Raw genomic sequence first — 24,773 nt, forward strand, 5'->3', positions numbered from 1 at the left:
GAGCAAAACAGGGCTGCTTCCAGCCCCTACAGCTAACACCGGAGCCCGGAATCTCTACCGACACATTCCTCTACCAGGATCCCTTTCCCGCCGGCACTTCAAATCTTTGTCCTCACGTCTTTCCTAACAGGAAATGACTCAAAGAGCAAACAAACCCCAGGTCGCTTTCAATCTCAAGGGCAAGATCTTGCGATTGTTTTGGTCAGGTCCTAGTTCCTCAGCCGTCACCCTACGGAACCTGCGGGAGTTGAGTTTAGGAGCAGCAAGAGATGATGGGATGGACCTTGAGGCAGATCAGCAGCACCCTCAGGGGGGACCCTTTGGACAAGGGGACACTAAGCACTTCTAAAGGAGGCACAGCACGGTTGGGAGCTCAGTTTCCTGGTGGAGCGAAGGTGCTCTTCGGACACATTTCGCAGGCCCCTGTCTGACCTCCTTCTTCCTGGTTTCCTGCCCCTCTCTCTGGATCTCTGCCCCCCCACCTTTGTCCCTCTTCTCTCTCCTCCTCCTGTCCTCCCCTTTCTTTGGGTCCCTGGCCCTCTCCCCCTGAGTCTCTGTCCCCATCCCCCGGGTCTCTACCACAGAGCCCCCTTCCTGCTCCCTCCCCTCAGGGTCTGTGATCTCCAAGGTCAGTGGGTGGGAGAACCATCAGGACCGTGGCCACCACTTCTTCCTGCTCCCCACACAGGGCTGACTTCCCTTGACACAAGTAGGTGGATTCCTCTGACCAGGAGCTTACATCTCACATGAAGTCACCCCCTGCAGCAAACTGGCTACTTCAGGTGGACTTGGTGGCATTACAGGTTCTGTTCCCCGTGGGGACTCTTTCTGGTGACTGAACCAGCCTAGTTCCATAGGGGACAAAAGTGTACTTTGAGGCACATTCATTTCCTCTGGGCATGGAGTCCCTCCCAGAACCTTCTGGGTCCTGCACCTCCATCCCTTTTGTTCAGGATGTTCCTCTCACTTAAAACTTGGAGTGAAGACAAGTGGCTGCATTCCCCAGCTCCAGAGAGGCTGAGGCCCCCAGCCAGTCACCTGGGCTCCAGCAGGGTAGACCCATGACCCCTGGGAGGTGCACTTTAAATCTTTGTTCTCACATCTTTCTTAACAGGAAATAACTCAAAGGGCAATATGGAAATCCAGATGGTGGGAAGGAAGCGAGAATGGGCAATGCGCTCGCTGGATTAGGAGTGGATTCTCACAGTCACCTCAGGCCAAAGTCCACAGTGCCCACACCGTGCACTCAGAACAGCATCCCCTCTTCCTGAGACCAGGACTCCCAGACTCCAGGGCCGCCTCCCTCAGACCAGAGTGTCCAGGTCCCTATGCCCTGTTCTCCTGGGACCCAGGTGTTCGGGTGTCTGACCCTCTGATCCCCAGGAGCCAAGAGTGCCACCCTAGCCGCAGGTACAGTCCCAGGAACCGAGAGTCCTTGCCCCAGCCCCGAGGACCAAGATGTCCTTCCATTCTGGGGCTAAGTGAACCCAGAAAACTACATCTCCCATCGGGCTGTGCAGTGCCTTGTTTAAACGTGCTCCAGATATTAAGGAACCTGGACAAATAGCTCTACAACACTAACATGAGGTTAGGGGTGGAGGGGTGGAATCCCAAGTCCTGTCAAAGGGCAGGCGTAGTCCAGAATCCCTGGGAACACCTTGGCAGAGCAGAAAACTGAGGATGGGGGAGGCCGGAACTGTTCCACAGCCTTACAGCAATGGGGTACAGGTGGGCTCTGGGGTCAGTGGCAAGGAAGCAGATCCCATTCTTCCCTCAGACATTCACTTGTGCTCACTCTAATTCTCCTCTTAGACTTTTTATTATTCCAGGCAAGAAAAATAGAAAAATAAATAAGATAAATAACCCAATAAATAAAGGGGAGCCCCAACAATCAGCAGCCTGTGGCTTTAGGAGGTGTAGCTGGGGCTTCCACCCTGCACAGGCCCCACCATGCTCAGGGGGTCTGAGGAGCCCACGTCGGGTGGCTCGGGGGCCAGGATCCCTGAAGGCTCCAGGGAGACTGAGGGCAGGCCTGGCAGCGGCAGGAAGCGCGTGGGTCCCCTGGGGGCCCGGGCCCCGTATGGGGAGTTGTCAGGGGGCAGGTGGAGTGGGAAGCCAAGGGCCTTGGACTGATAGACATTGTACCCGTCCTCGAGCAGCAGCTCCCGGAAGCTACAGGCCGTGGGGTTGAAGTGGAGCTGAGGGGACAAGCACAGAGATCAGAGACGTGGGATTCCTTTACCCCTTCCTGCTGCAGACTGGGGAGTCCAGGTCCCTGGATCCCTCCTTCCCCAGACCCAGGCCTTCCTCCCTCAGACTTATAGCCCTGCTCTCCCTCTGGATGCAGAGGTCTAGGGACTCCTGGGGATCTGGGGGAGCCCCTCCTCCCTCAGAGTAAGAGTCTAGGTCCCCAGGCCTCCTTCAGGACACAGAACAACAGAAGCAGGCTCCAGCTTTACCCTTGGCAGGCCTGCAAGGCCTTCCTCCCTGTCCCCACTCCGGAGAGGATTATTCCAGCCCAGGGACCAGGTAAGGCTTTAAGTCCAGACAGGGGCATCTGGCTACTGCCCACGGTCCCGGGAACTTTACAGGCCATGAGTTCCCAGAGTGACCCTATACTCAGCATGAGCCGGGCATACAGGAGCCCGTATGGTCAGCAGCCGTTCTGAGTCACAAGACCCACCTCTCAGGCCCCTCTGACTCTGTCACTGACAGGCCTCAGGACTTGGGGCTGGTGGTGTCCCTGCGTGAGACTCAGTTTCTTCTTCTTGCAAACACTGATAACAGCTCCCACCTCCAAGTGTGGTTGTGGGCTTGGGGCATGTGGAGAGCAGAGAATCAAGCCAGGCTCTGCGCAAAGTTGCGGGACATGGTACCCCACACGGTGAAGGTGATAGGAGGAAAGGTGGAGCGCAAGGAGGGGTTCCTGAAGACTCACCGATCCATACAGTGTCCCATCTGGGCCCTGGCACAGGAACCTGGATGTCTTGACCCCCAAAATCTGAATCACCCCTGGCTTCAGGGCCTTCAGCTCCAAGAGACCTGTGAGGAGCAAATGGTCAACGACTCAGAGAGCCTTTGCCTACGCCCTTCTCTCCTAGACCCGGGAGTCCAGCTCCCAGCCCTAGGCCCCACCTCCGCACTCACTTTCAGGGCTCCGGCGGGCAGCCGCCACCACTGTGCCATCAGCCCTGATCTCCAGGTGGGCTTCTGTTTCCCGGGCGTCATCTGTGTAGAGGTACCGCTGCCGGACTTGGCCTCCGAATTGGAGGAGGGGGCTGGAGTCAGGGATGGGGTGTGCCTGGCAGCCTTGCAGCAGCAGGACAGTCAGCACGGGGACCCACAGCCCCAGGTGCTCGAACCTGGCCTCGTCCCAGCCCATCAATGGCTCACGTCCTTAAGCAAGGTCTGGGCACTGGGCTTTGAAGAGCTGAAGGGTCTAGATTCTGTTTCTGATCCTGGTTGTCTGGGAGAGCCGGTTACCGGGTTGCTGAATGCCTCAGTCCTCTTGCACCTGGATTCCTAGCGGACAGAACACCCGTGTCTCTTCAGATGGATGCAGAAATTTCAGAATTTATATACAGACAGACCTGCCCAATCACCTTCCCCACACCTGACTCATGATATTTGACCCACTTGGCAGGAGCTAAGATTCCACCGTGGCCAGGCCAGCCTGAACGGATGATGCAATCAGGGGGTCCTTCCAGCTGGGGGCCTGGACTCCTGGGTTGAAGGAAGAGGGAGCTTGGGGTTTGGACTCCTTGGTCTGAAGGAGGAGGGAACTGAGGGCTTGGAAAACTGCCTCCCTGCTTGCCTGATGCAGACTGTGTCTCACAACTGGGATTTCTGCATCCCACTTCAATTTCTAGGTTTCTGGGGGTCGGGCACAGAGGTTCCTTGATCATCAGAGCAGCAGCCAGTGCCACATGACCAAAGTGTCCTCTGCAGGGATATAGGCATGCTGGCCGGGAAGCCTCTCACCTGGCCTCAAGCTGACCTTAATCTCACCAACCCCAGCCCAGACACTTGTACAACAAATGCCCTGGCCTCCTCCTCCTCCCTGATGCAATCTCGGTGTTTCTTTCACCAGAGAAGTTACCCCAGGCCCACACAGGAGCTGTCAAAATAACCTGGGGGATGGTGAGGGAGGGTGAAAGTCTATGACTCAGAGGTGGAAGCTGAGCCAGGCTCTGCAGGAGGGAAGAGAGACCCAGGAGCCCAAGGGGTACGAGGGAATGCAGAGACTGGACACCCAGGTCTGAATGAGGAGGGCAGGGGAGGCCTGAACTTCTCAGTCTGAGGAGGGGCTGGGGGCTGGGAGTCCTGGGTCTGGAGAAAGTGTGGTCAAATATCTGGAAAGTCAAGCCAAATTCCTGAGCCTTTGATTTATTGAAAGACAAATGGTCAGACCGCGTGGGCCAGTGGAGTGGCATGGGGAACCGTCTTCCACGGTGGAAACGGCTTAAGGGCTGCAGTGTGACAGAAGCTGTGGGTCCCTACAGTCAGTCACCCAGTGCCTCTGCTGGAAGCAGGGAAGATAAACTTTCTCTCCCTCGAGTTTTCTCTGTTCCAGTCCTTGGGAAAGGATAGGCTGGGACGGACTCGCCTAGAAAGCAGTAGTCAGGCACAGACCCTAGAACTCCCGGCAAGGAGAGGCTGGGGGCCGCCCCTGTGGAATCTGGGGGTGGACAGGGTGGGGATGCCTCATCAGCAGCCCTGGTGGGCGCTGGAACGCCTCCCGCGCGAAGCTCCCTCGCTTGGGACTCTGATCGCTGGAGGAGGCTTTCCATGGCTCCCGGAGCAGCCTGGCAAACAAGTTCTCCATCCCCACCCTCGAGGACGTGGAAGGGGTTGGAGGATCTCCCTCCTCGTCGGGACCATGTGTCCTGGCCTGTCCCAGCGGCTGGGCGTGGTCAGGATCGGCACATCCAGGTGCACAGGTCAGATGATGAACCCAGGCACAGGAGGCGAAGGGGGAAAGGCCCATCCGGAACAACTGGGTCCAGTATTGCAGCGGGTCGCCAGAGCTCCACGGCCAAGGAAGACCGGGGCTGCTAGGACGCCAGGTAGGCTGTCCGTGCGGAGCCCTCTTGCTGGCGGAGCCCGGGGAGGAGGGCGTTGGGCCGCGAATCCCCTGGTCTGGGAAGGGCTGGGGGGCCCGGGCCACCCCCTAGGCCCGAGCGCCGGAGCCGGGCGCCAGGGAAGGGGCGGAGCTCCGCCTCGGATCTACCTGCCTCACTAGGGAGGGGCGGAGGCTGTGAGCCTTGGGACCGCGCCCCATCTCCTTCCACTCCCCGATCCCTCGCAGCCATTCGGCGCAGGCGGCCTGCAAGGGAGGGCTGCCGGCCCGGGGACCTGGAGTCTGGGGTTCCTGGGCGGCCGGATGTGGGCTGCACCTGCGGACTATGCTCTCCGGCTACGCCAAGCCCCCTGTGAATCTGCCACCCACCAGGAGCTCAGGTGAGTGGGAACTGAGGCTGCCCAGGACCAGGCCCAGGAATGGGAGCCTGCAGTCAGGGGGCACGCCTGTCTGCAACCCCCTACAACTCCAGGAGTCTCCTCAGTGCCCACCCCCAACTCCTGCAGGAGTCAAGAACCCTCATGCAGTCTTTGGCCTGTGGCTTCACCTCCGTGGTGGGCTCTGTCCCTCACGCACAGGTCCACCTGAGGAAGGAGTTGGTGGGACATCTTCTAACTTCAGTGGGCCTCACAGGCTGGGAGAAGGAGACTCCAAGGTGTGGTGCCGGGTCCACTGCTATCTTGGTAACCACCAGTTTTCACCATCTCCCATCCCTCCCCTGAAATGCCAAGCCCCCTGCTTTGCCTTCCCTGGACCTAGGAGATCCAGCCCTTCATTTCCTCATTCCCTCAGGACTCTGCACCCTGATATTCATCCTCAGGCTCTGCTCACCTGCTCATTCGCTTTTCCTCCTCTGCAGCCATGTGGGTCCCCAGCCGACATCACCTCTGTCTGACCTTCCTGCTAGTCTGTGTCTTCTCAGCCATCCTCCTCATCCATATCCACCAAGACCTCTTTCCTGTTGGTCTAGACCTGTCCGTCCTGTGTCCAGACCGCCACCTGGTGACAGCCCCCGTGGCCATCTTCTGCCTGTCAGGCACACCAACGGCCCCCAACACCTCGTTTTCCTGCTCTCAGCATCCTGGCAACCTCTCAGGAACCTGGACTATCTACCCAGATGGCCGGTTTGGTAACCAGATGGGACAGTGCGCCACACTGCTGGCTCTGGCCCAGCTCAATGGCCGCCAGGCCTTCATTCTCCCCGCTATGCATGCCGCCCTGGCCCCCGTGTTCCGCATCACCCTGCCGGTGATGGCCTCGGAGGTGGACAGTCACACACGGTGGCGTGAGTTGGAGCTGCATGACTGGATGTCCGAGGAGTATGCCCACTTGAAGGATCCAGTGCTGAAGTTCACCGGCTTCCCCTGCTCCTGGACCTTCTTCCACCATCTCCGGGAACAGATCCGCAGGGAGTTCACCCTGCACAACCACCTCCAGCAAGAGGCACAGGGTTTGTTGAGTCAGCTGCGTCTGGGCCGCACCGGGAACCGGCCAGGCACCTTTGTGGGGGTCCATGTGCGCCGCGGGGACTATCTGCAGGTTATGCCCGACCGCTGGAAGGGTGTGGTGGGTGATGGTGCCTACCTGCAGCAGGCTATGGATTGGTTCCGGGCACGGCACAAAGCCCCCATGTTTGTGGTCACCAGCAATGGCATGGAGTGGTGCCGGGAAAACATTGACACCTCCCAAGGGGATGTGACCTTTGCTGGTGATGGGCAGGAGGGTTCCCCCGGGAAAGATTTTGCACTGCTCACACAGTGCAATCACACCATCATGACCATTGGCACCTTCGGCTTCTGGGCTGCCTACCTGGCTGGTGGAGACACTGTCTACCTGGCCAACTTCACCTTGCCTGACTCCAACTTCCTGAAGATCTTTAAGCCTGCGGCCGCCTTCCTGCCTGAGTGGGTGGGCATTAATGCAGACTTGTCCCCACTCCAGAGACTGGCTGGGCCCTGAGCAGCAGAGAGACATTCTGGAATGCTTAATCAATCTAGGTCCAGCATTATGAGTTTCCTGAGGCTTAACATAGCTTCTGGAGGAGCCTGTGGTGGTCCAGCAGGTGGGCACCCATTTCTAGAGTGATTTGAGTTGGCTAGACTTTGAGAGAAAGGGGGGCTTTCTGCAACTGCCTGGACATTCTAGAACCAGCAGATGATCTTTTCCTGTTGACTGGCAGTGTTGAGACAGGCTCATGGCAGTTCTAGAAGGCAAGTGCCTGCTCTTCCCAACCCATATGCAGAGTATTTCTAGATGGCCGCAACCCAGGAACAGGGAAAGCCCCTCTAGTGTTGACCACCCTGGGTTTTTCTAGAAGAGAGACTTCTCTTCCCCTGGGTCCTCAGGACTAAGGGAACTTATGAGCATTCTAGAGCAAGCGCTCACCAACTCCCCTTCTGTTTCTGGAGTGGTTCTCTAGTGGGGATTTGCTCAACTGCCTGTGGAGAAAACCCTGCAGGACTCTTCCAGAGGGGATGGGGTTCTGGAATTTCAGATAACTTTGGCAAAGAATCTAATGAGGATACAACAAGAAGATCAACACCTCAACCAGTGCCAGAGAGATTGGCTGAAGACAAACTTGTGTTTGGACACAAGTACTTGTGTGTAGCTGTGAGCACAGCAGAACTGTCCAATCTCTCAGCATCTGAAAAAAAGCACAAAGACCTTTCTGCAGAGCAGATAGGCTAAAGCATGGGAGGCGGGGAAGAGATGGTGGCTGAAATGCTGCAGCTTCTGGAGCAAGGCTTGCCGGAAATGCAGGGGCACTTTTGTTTTTTAAACTCAAAAACTGCCAACGACAGGTGCTGTACATGTTGGCACTGAGTTTGGGTTGCTTTTTGCAATTAAGAAAGTTTCCTCCTCTGCAGCTGTGCTGCTGGGAGTGGTGTGAATCAATTCTCTGGAATTCAGCCAGCCTAAATGTGTCCCTTGGGCTTGCAGAAAACCACAGGTACTGTGCCCTCTGCCAACCATTGTCTGCCTCTGACTTTAAAGAACCACTAAATCTGGCTTTGGGAAAATTGGGGATGAAAGGACTGGCCTCAAACCCAGGCAGGAGGAGCACACGGTCTGGCCAAGAGGATGGGGTTCCTGACTCAGATTTTAGGAGCCCCTTCATGCTTTTTGAAGGGGGCAAAGGTAGATAACTATTACACAGAAAACTCTGAGCACACCCTTTTATCTACCCACTGGAGAATCTAAGCTCCTTTTCTAGTCTTCTCAGGGAGTTTGGGGGGACTATTTCCTACTTAGCTGCCACAGGTGGGAGAGAAGAGGAGATATGAATTAAACATCCACATCATCAACCCGTCTCTGCAGGTTTTTGGAATCGTGTGTGTGTGAGAGTGTGTAGGAGGAAAGGTGTGGAACTTACAGGGCCTCATGTCTAGGGGTATTGTTCCTGCTCAGTCTGGCAGCCTCTTGCTGCCGGATTTGCGTAAGTTGTCGTCCGTTTTTCTGGTGGCTTGTCTCAGTGATGCAGAAAAGTAAGGAGAGAGAGACCTTCCAGGACTCTGAGCCCCAGTTCCTTTCTCAGGGACTCAGTATTGGCCCCTGAGCTCTCTTTCCTCTGGGACTTAACTCTACCCCATAGGCTGGGGTCGGCTGTAGGAATGAATAAGCAACGAGTATAATTCTCGAACTACATTTTCCATAAAGCTATGGGGTTGGCCGCGGTCGTCTGGAGGGAATGACCCCAGGGCCTTCTGGGAGTCGTAGTTCAAGGCTAGAGGGGGCCGTTTACGTATCTTTGTGGCGCGACCCCAGGCTTTCCAAAAGGCGTGGGCATCTCACGGGAAACCTGGGTCATAGGAAGGAGAGGAAGCCGGAGCAGACTGGGTACTTTTCCTTTGGGGGATACTGGCAAAATTCTAGTCTGAAAAAGCAGCCACTTCTGTGACCTCACCGAACTTCTGCGGGGCCTCCCTTTGTTGAGGTCCAATCAGACTCAAGAGTTGGCTTCTGGGCGGGGCCAAGGAAACCTCCAGGGATTATATCTTGGGAGTTCGCGGCCCTACGTGGGGAACTAGAAGGTGGAGGTTGTGGGAGCTCCTTGTAGAAAGGGGAGAACCGTGACTATGATACCAGTCAAAAAAGTTCTCCACATCACGCGACCAAACCCACCCTGCCCCCAACGTAATCCTTAATTTTAGGCATGAGAAAATATTGGAGTGGAAGAACTTGGTTCGCTCGTCCTCTCTCAAAGTCCTGAGAAGCTGGACTCGGCCTTCCAGCGAACTCTAGTGGTTGGCCGTACAACGATCAGAGTCGAAGTCCAGCAACTGCCTTAGAGGGAGCATCGGGACCCCTCGGGGTCCTAACGAGAAGTGTGCGCCCTGCAAATCGCGGGTCCATAGTCTCGGGGAGGGGCTTCGTTCCGTTTGGGGTCCACCTCCTCGGTTTGAAGTGAGAGGGTCCTCCCCGCGGGTCTGCGTGGGCTTCGCGCTTTGGTCGCAATGCGGCCACGGCTTCCCCTCCTGGTGGCAGCGCTGGCAGGTTGCCTGCTTCCTGCCCAGGGCTGTATCATGTGTGACCCAAAGGCCTTGAAGGCACTGAAGTCCTTGGAGAACGATTACCTGCCAGGCCACCTGGAAGCCAAGCACCACCAAAACGTCATGAAAAGGGTACAGGAGGCCTTGCAGAATTTCAAGGAACTGCCGATTGGAGAGAATTCCTATATGGGAGTCATCGGTGAGGGCAGCGCGGAGCGCGGACTCCTGGGTCCGGGGAAAGGCGAGGTCTGAGGCTAGGATTGCGGGGTGGAGGGGTGGGGAAAGGCTAGAGACAAGAGTCTCATGGGTTCGGGAATGGAGAAGGCTGGGATGCAGATTCCAGGGTTTCTTAGGAGTGGCAAATACTGCGTTCCCCGACCCCTGCTGGAATTTTGTGCGACAAAACTACAACTCCCAGAAGGCAACGGGAGGCGGGAAATCCTTTTAGCGTGCCTACCCTTTACCAGCGGCCCCATGGATATTGTAGTTTCTAAGTCTAGGCGAGCCAATGAGACGTTAATGCTTGGGATCTGAGATTCCATCTCCTCCCCACAGATGAGCCCACCCTGGAAAAGGTATCTTGGAGTTTTCTGAAGGATCTGAAACGCATCACGGACAGCGATGTAAAGGGTAAATGCACTGAGGGGAGAGGGGAGGAGCTCCAGAATTGCTGAGAGAAAGTGATTGCTGGTGACACCTGGTCTGCTCTGTGGTCTGGTGGTGGCCCTGTTGTCAGCCTAAGTTCAGATTTCGACTTTGCTTTGCGAGGGATTTCACAGCTCCCTCCTGTCTAAAATGGAGACCAGAACAGTGCCTTCATCCCAGCTGCTGCTTAGTCCAGGGGCTAAGTTAAGTGGTCACTCAGTTTCACTGTCCTTCCCTGACAAGGCCTGAAAGCAGAATGCCAGGCTGTGCAGTCCGAGGCAAGCTTCCTGTACCTCACTCCCGGGATGGTGATCGGGGCAGGGAGACGCACTCTGTGTCATCCTGCTTCTTCCCAGGCGAGCTCTTCGTGAAGGAGCTGTTCTGGATGTTACACCAGGAAAAAGATACCTTTGCCAGACACGTCGCTCAATTCCAAAAAGAGGGTGAGAGAAGATGGGAGTCTGTCTGGAACTCCAGGCCCAAAGTCCCTGTCCCCAGCCCTCTGCTTTTCCAAGTCCCGTCTCTTAGTTCTCCCAGCGCACGCCCCTCAGACCCAGGGGTCCAGGCACCCAGGTCCTTCCTTTCTTAAACCCGAGTCCCAGCCCCAGCCTCTTCCTTCAACCCTCTCTCAACTCTTTTAACTTAAAAATCTGATTCTCTCTCTTTTTCCTTCCGAGGCAGCTTTTTGTCCCAACAAATGTGGTGAGTCAGGATTTTGGAAACTAGTCCTTTATCCTTTTCCCTCCCCCTTTTGAGTCTGTGTTTTTTCATTCTCCTTCCCGGGTTTCTAGTGTATCTTCTGCACCTCGGACTTCTTGGGGGGCCGTCGTATTCTATTTCCACTCCTGACTAAGCCCGGGTAGATTCCACTTCTTGCAGGGCGGCGTATTAGCCCCGCCCCTCGGGCTGACTCTTAGGGATTCTGCACCTGACCCCGCCCCAGCCCTTGGTCCTGCTCTCTTTTTAGCCCCGCCTTTTAGGGGGGCAAATATAGCCTTGCCCCTGCCCCTGCAGGTATGATGTTGCAGTCTTTGATCTGGTGCACTAACTGCGAGAAGCAGGTTCACGCTTGCCAAAAGTCCAAGGATTGCGGGGGTGAGAGCTGGGCTCAGCGGGATGGGTTGGTGGAGGAGGGCGGAGCCAGAGGAGCACCTCAGTCTAGAGAGGCAGACACTGGAGCCAATCTACAAGAAAAGGCGGGGCGCGACCGAGTGGAAGCGGGAGGGAAAAGGGCAGGAACCGGGAAGAGGTATCCTGCAGTAACATCCTATCTTCAGAGCGCAGGGTCGAGGTCCGTGCAATGGAAGACCTGATCCTAGACTGTGAGCTCAATTGGCATAAAGCCTCTGAAGGCCTGACGGATTACAGCTTTTACAGGGTGGGGCCCTCCAACTCCTGTATTCCTTTAACTCCCACGTCCATCAGGCCTGTGTGAGCCCCCGGGGCCCTGTAACCACAGGCCTGCACAATCCCCATGACTCATGACCTTAAAGGTTTGATTTCCACTGACCTCGCCACTCCCACGCCCTGGTCTCTCATCTCCCCGACTGAGGCCCTATGATGATCTCACCCCTGTACCCCCACGAACCCAGAATTCCCCAGGCCTCTCTGACCCTTTGAGCTTGGGTCTAGGTTTGGAGTAACAATTCTGAGACCTTGATGTCGAAGGGGAAAGAGCCCACCCTGACCAAGCCCATGGTGGGTCAAGAGGACGAAGGCACCTACCGCTGCGAGCTGGGCTCTGTGAAAGGCGGCCTAGCCACCGTCATCCATTTTCATGTCACAGGTCAGTGCTGGGGAAGGAAGTGTAGGATTCGGGGTCTTGGGGTTGGGATGGTCAGCCTTCAGGGGCTTGGCCAATGTGGGCAGAACGTCCTGGAGGGTGTGGTTCCAGGCCACGAGGGTGTGGCTTCCACCCTGGGTGCAGCCTCTGGCTGCCTTTGCAGGACTCCCCCCCGGGTGTATTCGGGGTTCACCTTTTTGGAGATCTGATTATCTCCTGGAGGGCTTGGGTCCTGGAACGGGTTGGGGAGGGGATGGCTGGCTTGGCCAAGGCGGGACCTTCATGCCTCCCGGTACTGCTCTTTCCCTTCCTCTATCAGTGTTGCCCCCAAATACCGAGGAGGTACCGTCTGTAAACACCGAAACCGAGGGTTGCGTGGCCCCGGGTGAGATGCCTGCGAATTTCCCCCAGTCGCCCACAACTGTCCAGGATATGATATCACAGCCTCCGAAGCTCGAGAAGATGCTGAGAGGACGCCTAGTAGGGCTGCTGATCGGGGGCTTTGTGGTGCTCATCACCGTAGTAGTCACCATGTGAGCCGCCCACTGAAGGAGGCAGAGCTTGGAGTGAGGGGCAGGGTTTCCAGCTTCCTGAAGCAGGAGGGGACCTGGGAGCTACAGAACGCTGATAGCTGGACTGCCATTGGGGATGGGGCTCAGAAAACTGGGTGGGCCCTACGTAGGAGGGCGGAGCTTGGATAATTGCTAGAATATATCAAATACAGGGAGGCTGGTGGGGGGGATGTCCCTCACTCAGTTGCTCTATCTGCACGCCCACCTTTCCCCAGGATACTTTGCTTTCGGTCTGGGAAGGCAATGGATGCCATAAAGTACTGGCTCGGCACTCGCAGTGTAGCTGCTCAGCACCCCAAGGTTCCAGAGGAGAAGGCCACACAGTCAGAGGACAAATAAAGATTTATCTGGTTGTCTAAGTATCTTGACTCATTCCTCCCATCTGATCCTAACTTTTGGTTCCCCTAGAGGAGAGGTCAGGGGACGGTCTCCTGATTGAGAGAATGGGGCTGGGAACCAGGCCTCCGGGGTGCTGGAAGGGACCAACTGGCTGAGACGCTATTCCAGAATCAAGGAGTGGGGCAGGGCCAGCCCTGTCCAGATCTCCTCCCCCAGGCCCGGTCCCCTCACAGGACGCCCCCTCCCCGCTCTTCCTGCCGGGTTTCCTCTTGCCTTTTCCTGTCCCCCACCCAGTGCTGGGAGCTGGGCAGAGGCAAAGGCTGAACAGGAGCAGCGGGGTCGGGAACCAACCAGGGCCAACGGAGCCAGGGCCCCCAGGGGCTGCGGGGACCCGAAGCAGGGTAAGAAGCGGGGACCCAGGAGTCCAGATCCCTCTTCCCTCAGACCTAGGAGTTAGTCCCCAGCCACTTCCTATCCCAACACCCAGGAGTCCAGACTCCCATCTCTCTCCTCCACTGGACTCAGGGGTCTGAATCCCAGCCCCCTCCTCCCTGGCTCAGGAGTGCAGTCTCCCCCCACCCCATTCCCACCACTCAGGCCTTGGGGCCTTACCCACCCTCCTTCAGGGCCATGCTATCTGGTGAACGGAAGGAGGGCGGAAGCCCCCGCTTTGGGAAGCTCCATCTCCCCGTGGGCCTGTGGATCAATTCCCCCAGGAAGCAGCTGGCCAAGCTGGGGCGGCGCTGGCCCAGCGCTGCCTCTGTCAAGTGAGTGCTCACCTCCTGGGGGCCCCTGCTCCTGCTCCAACTACCTCCCATCTGTCCCTGTTTATGACTCAGTCCTTGCACTGTGTAATGCCAGGGACCCCAAAAGGACTGACTCTAGTTCTTGTCCGGAATGGGCAAGGGAGGAGACAGTGGACCCCAGTGTCTAGGGCCGGGTGGGGGTAGCGCTGAGCCTGGAGATGAGCTGTGGCCGGATGGCCACGGGGATGAGGACAGAGGAGCAGGGGTTTGATTCACTTTCCTTCCTCCCCTCCCTGCTCACCTCTTGGAATTTCCTTCTGTGGGACTCGCCTTTACTTAACTTATTTTCTCTTTCTTTTTGCCTCCGGCTTCGGCCCACCCCCATCTCCATACCCCCTGTGTCTATCTCCCTTCTGCGGATCTGTCCCCCTCTTCCTCTGGGTCTCTGCCCCCTCTCAATGGGTCTCTGTCCCTCCCTCTCTGGGTTTTTGCCCACCTCCCTCCTTCTCTAACTCCCACCCCCGTCTCTGCCCGTTCTTCCGCGCGTCTCTCCCGCAACTCTGCTCCTTGGCGGGCTCCCAGGTCTTCGTCTTCCGACACGGGGAGCCGCAGCAGCGAGCCGCTGCCCCCGCCGCCGCCGCACGTGGAGCTGCGGCGAGTGGGCGCGGTCAAGGCGGCCGGGGGAGCCTCGGGGAGCCGCGCCAAGCGCATCTCCCAGCTCTTTCGGGGCTCGGGGACCGGGACCACGGGGTCCGGAGGCGCGGGAGGCCCTGGGACTCCGGGGAGCGCGCAGCGCTGGGCCAGCGAGAAGAAGCTGCCGGAGCTGGCTGCGGGCGTGGCCCCCGAGCCCCCACTGGCAGCCCGCGCCACGGCGCCCCCGGGGGTCCTCAAGATCTTCGGCGCCGGGTTGGCGTCGGGCGCCAACTACAAGAGCGTGCTGGCCACTGCGCGCTCCACTGCGCGCGAGCTGGTGGCCGAGGCGCTGGAGCGCTATGGGCTGGCCGGCAGCCCCTGCAGCGGCCCGGGCGAGAGCAGCTGCGTGGACGCCTTCGCGCTGTGCGACGCGCTGGGCCGGCCCGCGGCGGGCGGGGTGGCGAGCGGCGAGTGGCGGGCGGAACACCTGCGCGTGCTGGGCGACTCGGAGCGCCCGCTGCTGGTGCAGGAGTTGTGGCGGGCGCGGCCCGGCTGGGCGCGGCGTTTCGAGCTGCGTGGCCGCGAGGAGGCGCGCCGCCTGGAGCAGGAGGCCTTCGGGGCGACGGACAGCGACGGTGAGCCGGCTAGTGGACTCCGGGGGCGGGACCCGCGGGAGGGATGGGCTGGGGCGTGGGGACAGGGTGGGGCGGGCCTACCGGGCTGGTGGGGGGACTGGGCTGGACTTGTAGCACCCTCTCAAGCGGAGGGCGGAGCTGGGGTACCAATTAGTCAAAGGGGCTTGGCCGGAGGACAATGCCCGGCGGCGTAGGCGCAGAGCCTGTGGGCGGGGCCTGTGGCTCTTGTGGGGGTGGGCCTGGGGAACAGTAGCCAGAAGCAAGCGGTGTTCTCCAGGGCATAAGTGAGGTGGCGCTTGACCCTGTGGCAAGAGGCCTTCAAGAGCAGTAGGCTGAAGTGAAACATGACTGGGGAGGTTCCTGCCCTCCTAGATTTCCTAGCCTGGTGAAAAACATACCAGTTCTTCTGTCCAGCTGATTTCCACTAGGCACCTACTATGTGCCAGGGCTGTGCCTGGTCCAATGTGCAGAGTGCCCGGTGGTGCCGTTCTCCGCTTCAATTTGCAGTTTCAGAGAAGGGTATTAGGGAGGGGGTTGTTTCTGCATCCCTGAGGGCCTAGTTTTCTCAGTTCACTGCAAAGTCCCTAGTGCCTAGAACAGTGTCTGGCACGTAGTAGGTGCTCAAAAAATACTAGTTGAAAGAATAAATGAATTTCTGAGCTGAAAACTGCACGATGGGTGGAGTCAGGAGGAAAGTGTTTCAGATACAGGGAACAGCACATGCAAAAACCTAAATGTGGAACGCAGCCTCACCTCTGTTGGCAATTCATTGTCTCTTTACGGTGACCCTGTCTCTGGGTCTGTCTCTCCAGTCTCAGACTCATCGCTCTCCATCTCTCCCCGCAGGCACGGGCGCCCCCTCGTGGCGGCCACAAAAGAACCGCTCCCGGGCCGCGTCTGGTGGGGCCGCGCTGGCCAGTCCTGGCCCGGGGTCAGGGTCAGGGCCCCCAGCTGGATCCGGGGGCAAAGAGCGCTCGGAAAACCTGTCCCTGAGGCGCAGCGTGTCGGAGCTTAGCCTTCAGGGTCGTCGTCGGCGGCAGCAGGAGCGCAGGCAGCAGGCACTTAGCATGGCTCCAGGGGCAGCCGACGCCCAAATCGGACCTGCAGACCCCGGTGACTTCGATCAGTTGACCCAGTGCCTCATCCAAGCCCCCAGCAACCGCCCCTACTTCTTGCTGCTCCAGGGCTACCAGGACGCCCAGGTAAGCGCAGCCTCTCCCACTGGAGAGCCTTATGCCCTACCATTCGATTGAAGGGAGACAAAACCACAATTCCCAGAATTCCTTAGGCATCCCAGCAAGGTTCCGGAGTAGGAGATATTGTTAGAGGCTGGGGGTGGGGAGATTGGGTGGGTGGGGGTGGGGATGGATAGAGGAGAGATGGCTGAGAGATTTCCCAAAGGGACAGGTCGGGAATGGTTCATTTCATTCAAAGTTGGGGGAAACCACTGTCTTCACCGAGGGAGAATGTGCGAACCTATTGTACAAAGGAGATCTCCTTGGAAGCGTCTATTTCCTGAGGGGGAGGAATGGAAGAGTTTATCTTCTGGGGAGGGAGATAATACGATGGATGCCTGGGATCTTGTTCTGGCTAAGCCCGTATTTTCTTGGGAGGAGTGGACTACTCCATTTGAAGATGATGGTTTACACTGGAAGAACCTGACCATTTTTAATGCGGACAGGTGGTACTGAGACTATTATACATATTGGTGTGACAGTAGGAAAATGTGTGTTAGGGAGCAGAGATGGAGAAAGGATTTAGTGGTTGGGCAATTATTTCATAAATAGAAATTATTAGAAACAATCATTTTGTGTGTGTGTGATGATTGGGAGACTTATCCTTGTGGTGTCCACTTTGGGTAACAGTGGTAAACCCAAGCTCAAGTACTGCTGGGATCAATGGGAAAGCCCACCTCAGAAGGGGATGGAGCTGATAGAACAGTTCCGTTTTTACTGTCAGTGAGAGATGCAATTGGGTTAGGCGACTTGGCTGTGTAGATGGGTGAGCGGTTAAGACTTCATAGAAGAGCTTGCATGGAAGAATTCATTTCTTATTGGGGCAAGGGGACAGGACAAGTTCATTGAAGGAGGGGGTTTGCATATAGTATAACAGCCCATTCCTCCAGACAAGGTTGGAGACTAGGAGGGTCTATTTTGGGAAGGTGGTCAAATGCGAAGGATCTATTATGGGAATATAGGGTATATTCAGTAGAGATCCATCCTGGGAGTATAGTATTCTGTTAGGGAAAGAGAGAGAAACATTGGAAACATTAATTCCTTTAGGTGACTTTCATGAGAAATTCCTTTCTAAGAAAGAGGCTTCATTGAAAGTGTCCATTCCTTGGGAACAGAATTAAGAGGTGAGGTGAATCTATTGTAGAAAGGAATTTATTTGCACTTAACTATTCATGGGTGGCTGTAATCTTGGGAGTTCATTTTAGGTGTTATGGAAGCATCCCTTGGGTTGAGAAACAGGGGAACCCATTTTAGGAATGGGATTCACATGTTCTGGATCATTTCATTCCTTCAGACAGGGATGGAAAACAGGAGACTCTACCTTCAGAAGGTGGCAGACAGGAAAGTTCTATTTTTCTGCACAGGCAGATGAGCAGTTCCATTGTGGGAAGGGGTCTCTTTGGAAACATCCGTCCACCGGGTAAAGGTAATGAGAGAGTTGAGTATAGGACTGGGAGTTGTGAGCTCAGGATGTCTATTCTCTCAAGCATGAATGGAAAACAAAGGTTCTATTTTAGGAAGGGGGTTAAGATTGAGCTCTTCCCTTTTTATAGGATGGAGATGGAAGGGCCATTTTTAGGGAGGGGTCTTTTGGAATGCACCTCCTCATTTGGTGGATGAAATGGGACACTACATCATCAAAAAAGGAGGATCTCCTTGAGAGTATATTCATAAGGTGGGGAAGAGCCACTATATGGAGATCTCCTTGGAGATAGATGTCTTTTTGGAATAGGAATATTTGGAGCTTCCATTGATGGAAAGGAGAGTATCTTTGGAATCCTCTATCATTGGATGGGGGTAATATGTGTGACCATTATAGGATTATGTCTCCTTTGAAATTAGTTCATCATGGAGTGGGAGAAAATGAGAGAATCCTTTGTAGAAGGAGGTCTTCATGGAAGTGTACATGCATGGGGTAGAGATAATGGGAGAAACCTTTGTTCAAAGGAGGGGGCTGGGTATCACTTTAAAGGTAACCATTCCTTGCTTTGGGAATATTGAGATAAACTATTATTGGAAGGGGAAATGTCTTTGGAAGCCTCCATCATAGGGGTGGAATGATGGGCAAGTGGGGCCAGGGCAGGGAAATGGGAGAGTTTCTAGGAGAAAGGTTTCTTTGGAAAGCTCCATTCTTTGAAGATGAGGAAAATGGGACAGTCCCTTTTAGTACAGGGATGTGGTAACCTTGGAAGCACCCATTGTTTGGGATGGACATTATAGGAAAGTCCACTGCAGGAAGGGATTGCCTTGAAAGGGTCCATTCAGAGAAGGTGAGAAGTTGGGAGAGGCCTCTGGAGAAAGCTGTCCTGGGAAACATCCATTCTGAGGGAAAGAAATGCACAGCCCATATCAAGAAAGGGGTTTCCTTGTAAGTACCCAGTCTTCAGGATGGCTGTTATGGGACAGTGAACCTTTGATGAGCCTTTGATGAGCCTGGGGGGATGGGTGATTGGTGAGTCCTTGGGGATCCCAGGAGATCTCCTCGGAAGAGTTCATTCAAGGGAGGTGGCTGGTGGGAGAGTGGATTGTGGGAAAGGGATCTCTGGGAAGAGTCCATTCCTTGTGGAGCGGTGTCCCCAAGGCATCTTCGCTTTCTCGCCAGGACTTCGTGGTGTACGTGATGACGCGGGAGCAGCACGTGTTCGGCCGCGGCGGGAACTCCTCTGCCCGCAGTGGATCCCCAGCCCCGTATGTGGACACCTTTCTCAACGCCCCGGACATCTTGCCCCGCCACTGCACAGTGCGCGCAGGCCCTGAGCCCCCGGCCATGGTGCGCCCATCCCGGGGAGCCCCGGTCACGCACAACGGGTGTCTCCTGCTGCGGGAGGCCGAGCTGCACCCGGGCGACCTGCTGGGGCTGGGCGAGCACTTCCTGTTCATGTACAAGGACCCCCGCGCTGGAGGCTCGGGGCAGGCACGGCCGCCGTGGCTGCCGTCGCGCCCTGGGGCCGAGCCGCCAGGTCCGGGCTGGGCCTTCTCTTGCCGCCTGTGCGGCCGTGGCCTGCAGGAGCGCGGCGAGGCGCTGGCTGCCTACCTGGACGGCCGCGAGCCCGTGCTGCGTTTCCGGCCCCGCGAGGAAGAGGCGCTGCTGGGCGAGATCGTGCGCACCGCAGCCTCCGGCGCCGGGGAGCTGCCTCCGCTGGGGCCTGCCACGCTGCTAGCGCTCTGCGTGCAGCATTCAGCCCGGGAGCTGGAGCTGGGCCACCTGCCGCGCCTGCTGGGCCGCCTAGCCCGTCTCATCAAGGAGGCTGTGTGGGTGAGCGTCCCCAAGCGCCGTCCAGCCCCATCTGTGCCACAGGTCCTCGCCCCAGCTTCCCCTCGCCACCTTCCACTCCAATTTCATAAGCTGTGGGGACGAAACTACCTCTCCCATGATGCCTCGGGAGGGTCTTGGGCTACTTGGCAAGGGACCCCATAGGATTCTGGGAGTTGTGGATTCATCCCCAAAAGTGCTTGAATAGAAGGCAGTACAGTACCCGTCTTTAGAGCTGAGGGATAATAGAGGAAACCATTTTGGGGGAAGGGCCGGGTCAGAGCTCGCATTGGACCAGAAGTTGGGAGAGACCATTGTGAAGGGTGAGGCTCAATGGGCTTGAGGCCCTGGGCAGTGTGGTAGGGTCCCTCTTGGAGGTGAGGGAGAACAAGCCCATTGGATCTACAGACGAAAGTGTCAGGGAGAAGCCATCCAGAGTGGGGAAACTGTTCCATCCTGTGGAGCAAGGACCTGTTAGGGAGAAGGTTTGGAAAGGGTCTGGGGGTAGGAAGTACCTATTTGAGCAGAAGCTGACTTGGGAGATAGATGACTCACAGGGGTGTGTGTTTGAGAAGGTCAGAAGAGAAAAGACCGTTTTGAAGTCTGAAGGCTAGAAAGTGGGGAGAGCCTGTCAAAAAGAGGCTTTTAGAAAAACCAGGGTATTAATTCATAGATCTGTCTCCTCAATCCCCCTCACCTTGATTCTGATCTTACTATTCCACAGGAAAAGATTAAAGAAATTGGAGACCGTCAGCCAGAGAAGTAAGAAACTCTGAGGAGAAGGTTCTAGAGGGATGCAGGGGTTGGGATTTGCAGCCAGGTCGGCATCACTACATGCATGCCTTACCACAAGTTTCTGCCCTTCCTTGGGTCTCGTTTTCCAGCTGTGAAATAGGGTTGGCCTCACTCCCCAGTTAAACCCAGATTCCAGGAATTGGATACTGTGGTTGAAGGTGGGCAAGAATCACAGGTTCCTTTCTCCTAACCCAGCCATCCTGAGGGGGTCCCTGAGGTGCCCTTGACCCCTGAGGCTGTGTCTGTAGAGCTGCGGCCACTCATGCTGTGGATGGCCAACACCACCGAGCTGCTGAGTTTTGTGCAGGAGAAGGTGCTGGAGATGGAGAAAGAGGCCGACCAGGAGGGTGAGCTCTGACTCAGGCCCAGGGCTGTCCAAGCCCCCTGCCATTCCCTTTACCTGGAGACCTAGGCTCCTGCCTGCCAGCCTCTGGTTCTCCCTCTCACCCCTAGGCCTGTCCTCAGACCCACAGCTCTGCAATGACTTGGAATTATGTGACGAGGCCATGGCCCTCCTGGATGAGGTCATCATGTGTACCTTCCAGCAGTCTGTCTACTACCTCACTAAGGTTGGCCTTGCCTCTTGCTTCCGGTTTGATATAACTTACTGTTTGAACCATATCACATTGCTCTGATGTCACTTCCTCTTTGACCTTGAAAGATTTCCTGCTTCTCTAACAGCACTTCCCATTTCACCCAGCACTTTGTTGTTCTGGTACCACTTCTTGTTTGAGCGTACATCCATTTCCTGCCTTTCTAGCTTCTCTTCTTGTCTCTGCCACTATCGCTTCTTGACAGACTGACTTTATTACCTGGTTAGCTCACCATTATCACTTTTTCATTTCTCTTCAGTTACAGATAAATTTGATAGGTAGATAGGTGTAGATATAGATATATAGATACAGATAGATCAGATAGTACTAGACGCTCATTTAAACTAAAAGACCTCTTTAATCAGACCTCTCACTTCCTGTGTTTGCTAACCTTACTTCCTATAGCTCTGACTTTACTCCCTTTTCCAAGCCACAGATTCTTTTTCTTCCTGGAGTGCCCGTCCTGCAGGGCCTGCTTTCTGCCCCAGTCTCCCATAACCCTTGACCTTAATATTGTTTCTTGGAATTCTCAGGGTTTCTGGCTTATGGTGGGCCTGATTCCCTATGTGTAAGTTAAAAAGGGATCTTTTCAGACAAATAGTGCCTATATTCCGTGAGCAGCCTTCATTTGTGAAGCCCTTTCCCCCAAGGCTTTCACTTCCTGTGCATCTCTGCCAAGTATGGTTTTATTTCTTCTTTGGCTCTGACTATATTTCCTGTCCTTGGCCTGATCTCACTTTTTACTGCTAACTGCCATCCTACTCCCACTTCCTGACTCTCCATTCTTTTCTCTTTCCTCAGGAATTCTGGATAAATAATTCTTTGACTGAGGGGGGCCTCTTTGTTCAGTTTCTTTTGTCCTCCTTGAGCTGTCTCTGCTGAGAACTACAAGTCCCATAAGGCACTAGAGGCAGTCTTAAAACACCCACTTCTGTAAATCCTTTCATAAGACTTGAGGTGTCCCAGGCTTTATGACTGCTAGAAACCCATTTGGAAAGTAGGGATATGCTTATAGAGACTTCTAGGGTTTTGTAGGTAGAATGGACTACAATTCCCAGAAACCTTTGTTGGCGTTCCCCAGTATCTTTATGCTCTGCCACCCTGAAGTTTCCAGGGAGTTGTAGTCCGATCACATTTGCATCTCTGTATCTCCTCAGACTCTGTATTCAACACTGCCTGCTCTCCTGGATAGTAACCCCTTCACAGCTGGGGCAGAGCTGCCAGGGCCTGGTGCAGAGCTGGGGGCCATGCCTCCAGGGTTGAGACCTACCCTGGGCGTGTTCCAGGCAGCCCTGGAACTGACTGGCCAGTGCGAGCTGCACCCGGACCTCGTTTCTCAGACTTTTGGTTACTTATTCTTCTTCTCCAATGCATCCCTTCTCAACTCGCTGATGGAACGAGGTGAGAGTCAGCTGAGAAGGGCAGGGAGGCAGACAGGAGCCACCGAGACCCTCATCTTTAGGGACTCTGGAGAGCAAGTTCCAGATCCCAAGCTGAAGGATAGGAAGGGTCTGGGGTACAGGAGGGCAGGGTCCATGCACCCATCGTCTTTCATACCCTTTCCCACAGGTCAAGGCCGACCTTTCTATCAGTGGTCCCGAGCTGTCCAGATCCGAACCAACCTGGACCTTGTCTTGGACTGGCTGCAGGGTGCTGGGCTAGGTGACATTGCCACTGAGTTCTTCCGGAAACTCTCCATGGCTGTGAACCTGCTTTGTGTGCCCCGTACCTCCCTGCTCAAGGTGACTCCTGAACCCTAACCTCTCACTCCCCAACCCCACTCAGCCATACTCTGTATTCAGCTCATCCTTGGATTCCCCCTTGGACTCCATGTTATCCCCAGTCCCAGCTCAGACACCATGGGTAATGCATTGGCAATTAGAAGGAAGCCAGCCACAATGGTGTCCAAACTTGGCTGCATCTGAATCCCAGTGGGACTAATTAATAATAGTTTCCAGCTCCCCTTTGCTCAGACATGCTGATTCAGGAAGTCTGGTAACAGACCAACAAATGTGATAATTAAAACATTCATTGAACATAAGCTACATGCCAGACACTGTGTAGTACTTCTTGTTGAAAGCTGACTAAGCCCCATGAACGAGGTTATTAGTTGACTTTTTTTTTTCAGATAAGGAAACTGAGAATAAGGTAGGATAGGTCACTTTATTTCTTTAATTTTTATTTATCAAACTTTTACAGAGCATTTAATAAGCACCAGGAATCTTGCCATATTGAATCCTTATAACACCCTATTAGGTAGTTCCTATGCTCTCCTAATTTATAGACGAGGAAACTGAGGCATAGCAACTTGTCAGAAGGTAATGAATGGCCAAGCTGGTAGTTTTGAACGTGGGCAATCTGGGTCCAGAGTCTCTGGCTTCAACCACACTGATAATTCTGATACCATCTAGATTAGGTGTACAAGTTTTCAAACAGATTAAAAAAAAAAAAAAGTAACCACAGCAGAATGATCACAATATAGGAAAATGGACAATTTTGTTTCTTGTTCACCCCACCTACTCCTACACCCTCATTTATTCTGAAGCTTTGTTTTGTTTTGTTTTTGGAAAAGCTAAGAGCATACCCTTTCCCACCATCACTTTGGTGACTAACAGACTTCACAGTGCCCAGAGGATATTGCACGTACAGCACACCACTGACTACCCACTATATGCACACCCTTTATGTAGGGCCTTCTATTTAGGATTTCTCAGCTGCCCCATAATGACTATGCTCCTCTCACCTCATCTTCCTACCAGGCTTCATGGAGCAGCCTACTAACTGACCACCCCACACTGACCCCTGCTCAGCTCCACCATCTGCTCAGCCACTACCAGCTGGGTCCTGGCCGTGGGCCACCACCTGCCTGGGACCCTCCCACTGCAGAGCGAGATGCTGTGGATACAGGTGAGGAGAAATGGAGACAGAGTCATGCAGGGCTGTCAGCTTTCTTCTGTCCTCAGGACCTAGGAATCCATGGCTTCAGTCCCTCCTTCCTTCTGACCCAGGATTGTGGTACCTTAGCCCTCTCCATCCTCAGGACCTAAGTGATGGACCCCAACCCCCTCTCCACTAGGACACAGGAGTTCAAGTCCCCAGCTGCCTGTTTCTCTCAAGGGTTCGAGGCGCCCAGCCTCTTTTCCCCACAACTTCCTCCTCACCTAGGAGTCTGGGCTCCTGTCCCCTCCACTCTAAGGAATCCGTAAAACTAATTTCCCAGCCAGCCCTTCCTCCCGGACCCAAGAACCCAACTGCCTCGCGGGTTTCCTCAGGCAACGGTGGCCTTTCAGTCTGAACTACAACTCCCATGATGCTCGGGCATTCTAACAGTCGGTTTGAAGGGACCCTACTACAAGATTTGCTGAGGGTTAAAGTTTTTCCTTCCTTAGGGCGGGACGCAGCCTCGGCTCTCCCCGACGCTGCTGCCCCACCCCCATTTTCAGAATTTAACTCCGTCGTCTTCTATCTCACAGGGGACATTTTCGAGAGCTTTTCCTCCCATCCTCCCCTTATCCTGCCCTTGGGCAGCTCGCGCCTGCGCCTCACCGGTCCGGTGACAGACGACTCTCTCCACCGTGAACTGCGCAGGCTTCGCCGCCTCCTCTGGGATCTTGAACAGCAGGAACTTCCGGCCAATCACCGCCACGGGCCTCCCGTGGCCACGCCTCCTTGAAAACTAATGGCAACGGAGTGCGGGAACCTTGAAAATTCATTCGCTTCTACTCACTGGAACTCGCCTGAGCGCAGAGCCTTCTGGGAGTTGTAGTTCTTTCCCCTCGTGGAATGTTGGAAGTTTGGGTTTTCGGGTAGTAGAGGATGGGACGGTGGGAAGATGGGCTTGGGATTTGAGCAATAAAGGTATCTGTGGTATTGGTAACGCCTCACTTGTTAAGACTCTGGAGCGCTAGAGATGATTTTCTGCGGAATATAGTACCAGGGTCCTTGACTAGAGCGTTGGGCTCCTGCCGAGGCCG

General features: G+C 55.3%; 4 protein-coding genes across 19 annotated transcripts; 3 read left to right on the plus strand and 1 right to left on the minus strand.

Moving 5' to 3' along the window:
• Positions 1–569: 569 nt before the first annotated feature.
• Positions 570–4,096, minus strand: FGF21 (fibroblast growth factor 21). Of its 2 annotated transcripts, XM_037006002.2 has the most exons (4): positions 3,637–4,096; positions 3,136–3,522; positions 2,939–3,042; positions 570–2,198 (listed from the first exon to the last, which is right to left on the minus strand). In XM_037006002.2, the coding sequence occupies exons 2-4, from the start codon at positions 3,380–3,382 to the stop codon at positions 1,908–1,910; spliced, it is 642 nt and encodes a 213-aa protein (XP_036861897.2). In that variant the 5' UTR covers positions 3,383–3,522; positions 3,637–4,096; the 3' UTR covers positions 570–1,907. The 2 variants fall into 2 exon arrangements, with proteins under 2 accessions (XP_036861897.2, XP_017521153.3); XM_017665664.3 differs by lacking the exon at positions 3,637–4,096 and having other exon boundaries at positions 585–2,198; positions 3,148–3,570.
• Positions 4,097–4,468: 372 nt separating this feature from the next.
• FUT1 (fucosyltransferase 1 (H blood group)) lies at positions 4,469–8,385 on the plus strand. 10 transcript variants are annotated; one of them, XM_037005995.2, is made up of 4 exons: positions 4,583–5,066; positions 5,309–5,460; positions 5,587–5,763; positions 5,940–8,385. In XM_037005995.2, exons 2-4 carry the CDS (start codon positions 5,406–5,408, stop codon positions 7,037–7,039), a joined length of 1,332 nt encoding a protein of 443 aa, XP_036861890.2. In that variant the 5' UTR covers positions 4,583–5,066; positions 5,309–5,405; the 3' UTR covers positions 7,040–8,385. The 10 variants fall into 10 exon arrangements, with proteins under 10 accessions (XP_073082227.1, XP_073082226.1, XP_073082228.1 ...); XM_017665659.3 differs by having other exon boundaries at positions 5,659–5,763; XM_073226129.1 differs by having other exon boundaries at positions 5,659–5,763; positions 6,051–8,385.
• A 237-nt stretch (positions 8,386–8,622) lies between these two features.
• On the plus strand, positions 8,623–13,110 carry IZUMO1 (izumo sperm-oocyte fusion 1). 5 transcript variants are annotated; one of them, XM_073226134.1, is made up of 10 exons: positions 8,623–9,484; positions 9,595–9,769; positions 10,126–10,200; positions 10,572–10,658; positions 10,897–10,917; positions 11,230–11,310; positions 11,493–11,593; positions 11,848–12,001; positions 12,318–12,531; positions 12,786–13,037. In XM_073226134.1, the coding sequence occupies exons 2-10, from the start codon at positions 9,604–9,606 to the stop codon at positions 12,907–12,909; spliced, it is 1,023 nt and encodes a 340-aa protein (XP_073082235.1). In that variant the 5' UTR covers positions 8,623–9,484; positions 9,595–9,603; the 3' UTR covers positions 12,910–13,037. The 5 variants fall into 5 exon arrangements, with proteins under 5 accessions (XP_073082235.1, XP_073082236.1, XP_017521137.1 ...); XM_073226135.1 differs by having other exon boundaries at positions 8,623–9,405; XM_017665648.3 differs by having other exon boundaries at positions 8,623–9,769.
• A 57-nt stretch (positions 13,111–13,167) lies between these two features.
• On the plus strand, positions 13,168–24,676 carry RASIP1 (Ras interacting protein 1). Of its 2 annotated transcripts, none has more exons than XM_037005993.2 (12): positions 13,168–13,310; positions 13,536–13,676; positions 14,238–14,923; positions 15,770–16,125; positions 18,761–19,414; positions 20,136–20,173; positions 20,402–20,553; positions 20,660–20,775; positions 21,957–22,200; positions 22,369–22,541; positions 23,559–23,706; positions 24,273–24,676. In XM_037005993.2, exons 2-12 carry the CDS (start codon positions 13,540–13,542, stop codon positions 24,470–24,472), a joined length of 2,904 nt encoding a protein of 967 aa, XP_036861888.1. In that variant the 5' UTR covers positions 13,168–13,310; positions 13,536–13,539; the 3' UTR covers positions 24,473–24,676. The 2 variants fall into 2 exon arrangements, with proteins under 2 accessions (XP_036861888.1, XP_036861889.1); XM_037005994.2 differs by having other exon boundaries at positions 20,672–20,775.
• Positions 24,677–24,773: the final 97 nt, after the last annotated feature.

The sequence above is a fragment of the Manis javanica genome, chromosome 17 (genome assembly GCF_040802235.1).
Source record: "Manis javanica isolate MJ-LG chromosome 17, MJ_LKY, whole genome shotgun sequence".
NCBI classification, from domain to species: domain Eukaryota; kingdom Metazoa; phylum Chordata; class Mammalia; order Pholidota; family Manidae; genus Manis; species Manis javanica.

Bases quoted from the DNA above. Each gene is read 5' to 3' on its own strand.
- IZUMO1 (XM_017665648.3), top strand. From the start codon at position 9,535: ATGCGGCCACGGCTTCCCCTCCTGGTGGCAGCGCTGGCAGGTTGCCTG. The intron at 9,770-10,125 runs GTGAGGGCAGCG...TCCTCCCCACAG, and splicing joins TTCCTATATGGGAGTCATCG to ATGAGCCCACCCTGGAAAAG. The intron at 12,002-12,317 runs GTCAGTGCTGGG...TTCCTCTATCAG, and splicing joins CATCCATTTTCATGTCACAG to TGTTGCCCCCAAATACCGAG.
- FGF21 (XM_037006002.2), bottom strand. From the start codon at position 3,382: ATGGGCTGGGACGAGGCCAGGTTCGAGCACCTGGGGCTGTGGGTCCCC. The intron at 3,043-3,135 runs GTGGGGCCTAGG...TGCTCCTCACAG, and splicing joins CCCTGAAAGTGAGTGCGGAG to GTCTCTTGGAGCTGAAGGCC. The intron at 2,199-2,938 runs GTGAGTCTTCAG...TTGTCCCCTCAG, and splicing joins ATGGGACACTGTATGGATCG to CTCCACTTCAACCCCACGGC.
- FUT1 (XM_073226125.1), top strand. From the start codon at position 4,700: ATGCCTCATCAGCAGCCCTGGTGGGCGCTGGAACGCCTCCCGCGCGAA. The intron at 5,067-5,586 runs GTAGGCTGTCCG...CAACTCCTGCAG, and splicing joins CGGGGCTGCTAGGACGCCAG to GAGTCAAGAACCCTCATGCA. The intron at 5,764-5,939 runs GTAACCACCAGT...CCTCCTCTGCAG, and splicing joins CCGGGTCCACTGCTATCTTG to CCATGTGGGTCCCCAGCCGA.
- RASIP1 (XM_037005993.2), top strand. From the start codon at position 13,540: ATGCTATCTGGTGAACGGAAGGAGGGCGGAAGCCCCCGCTTTGGGAAG. The intron at 20,554-20,659 runs GTGAGCTCTGAC...TCTCACCCCTAG, and splicing joins GAAAGAGGCCGACCAGGAGG to GCCTGTCCTCAGACCCACAG. The intron at 23,707-24,272 runs GTGAGGAGAAAT...TCTATCTCACAG, and splicing joins GCGAGATGCTGTGGATACAG to GGGACATTTTCGAGAGCTTT.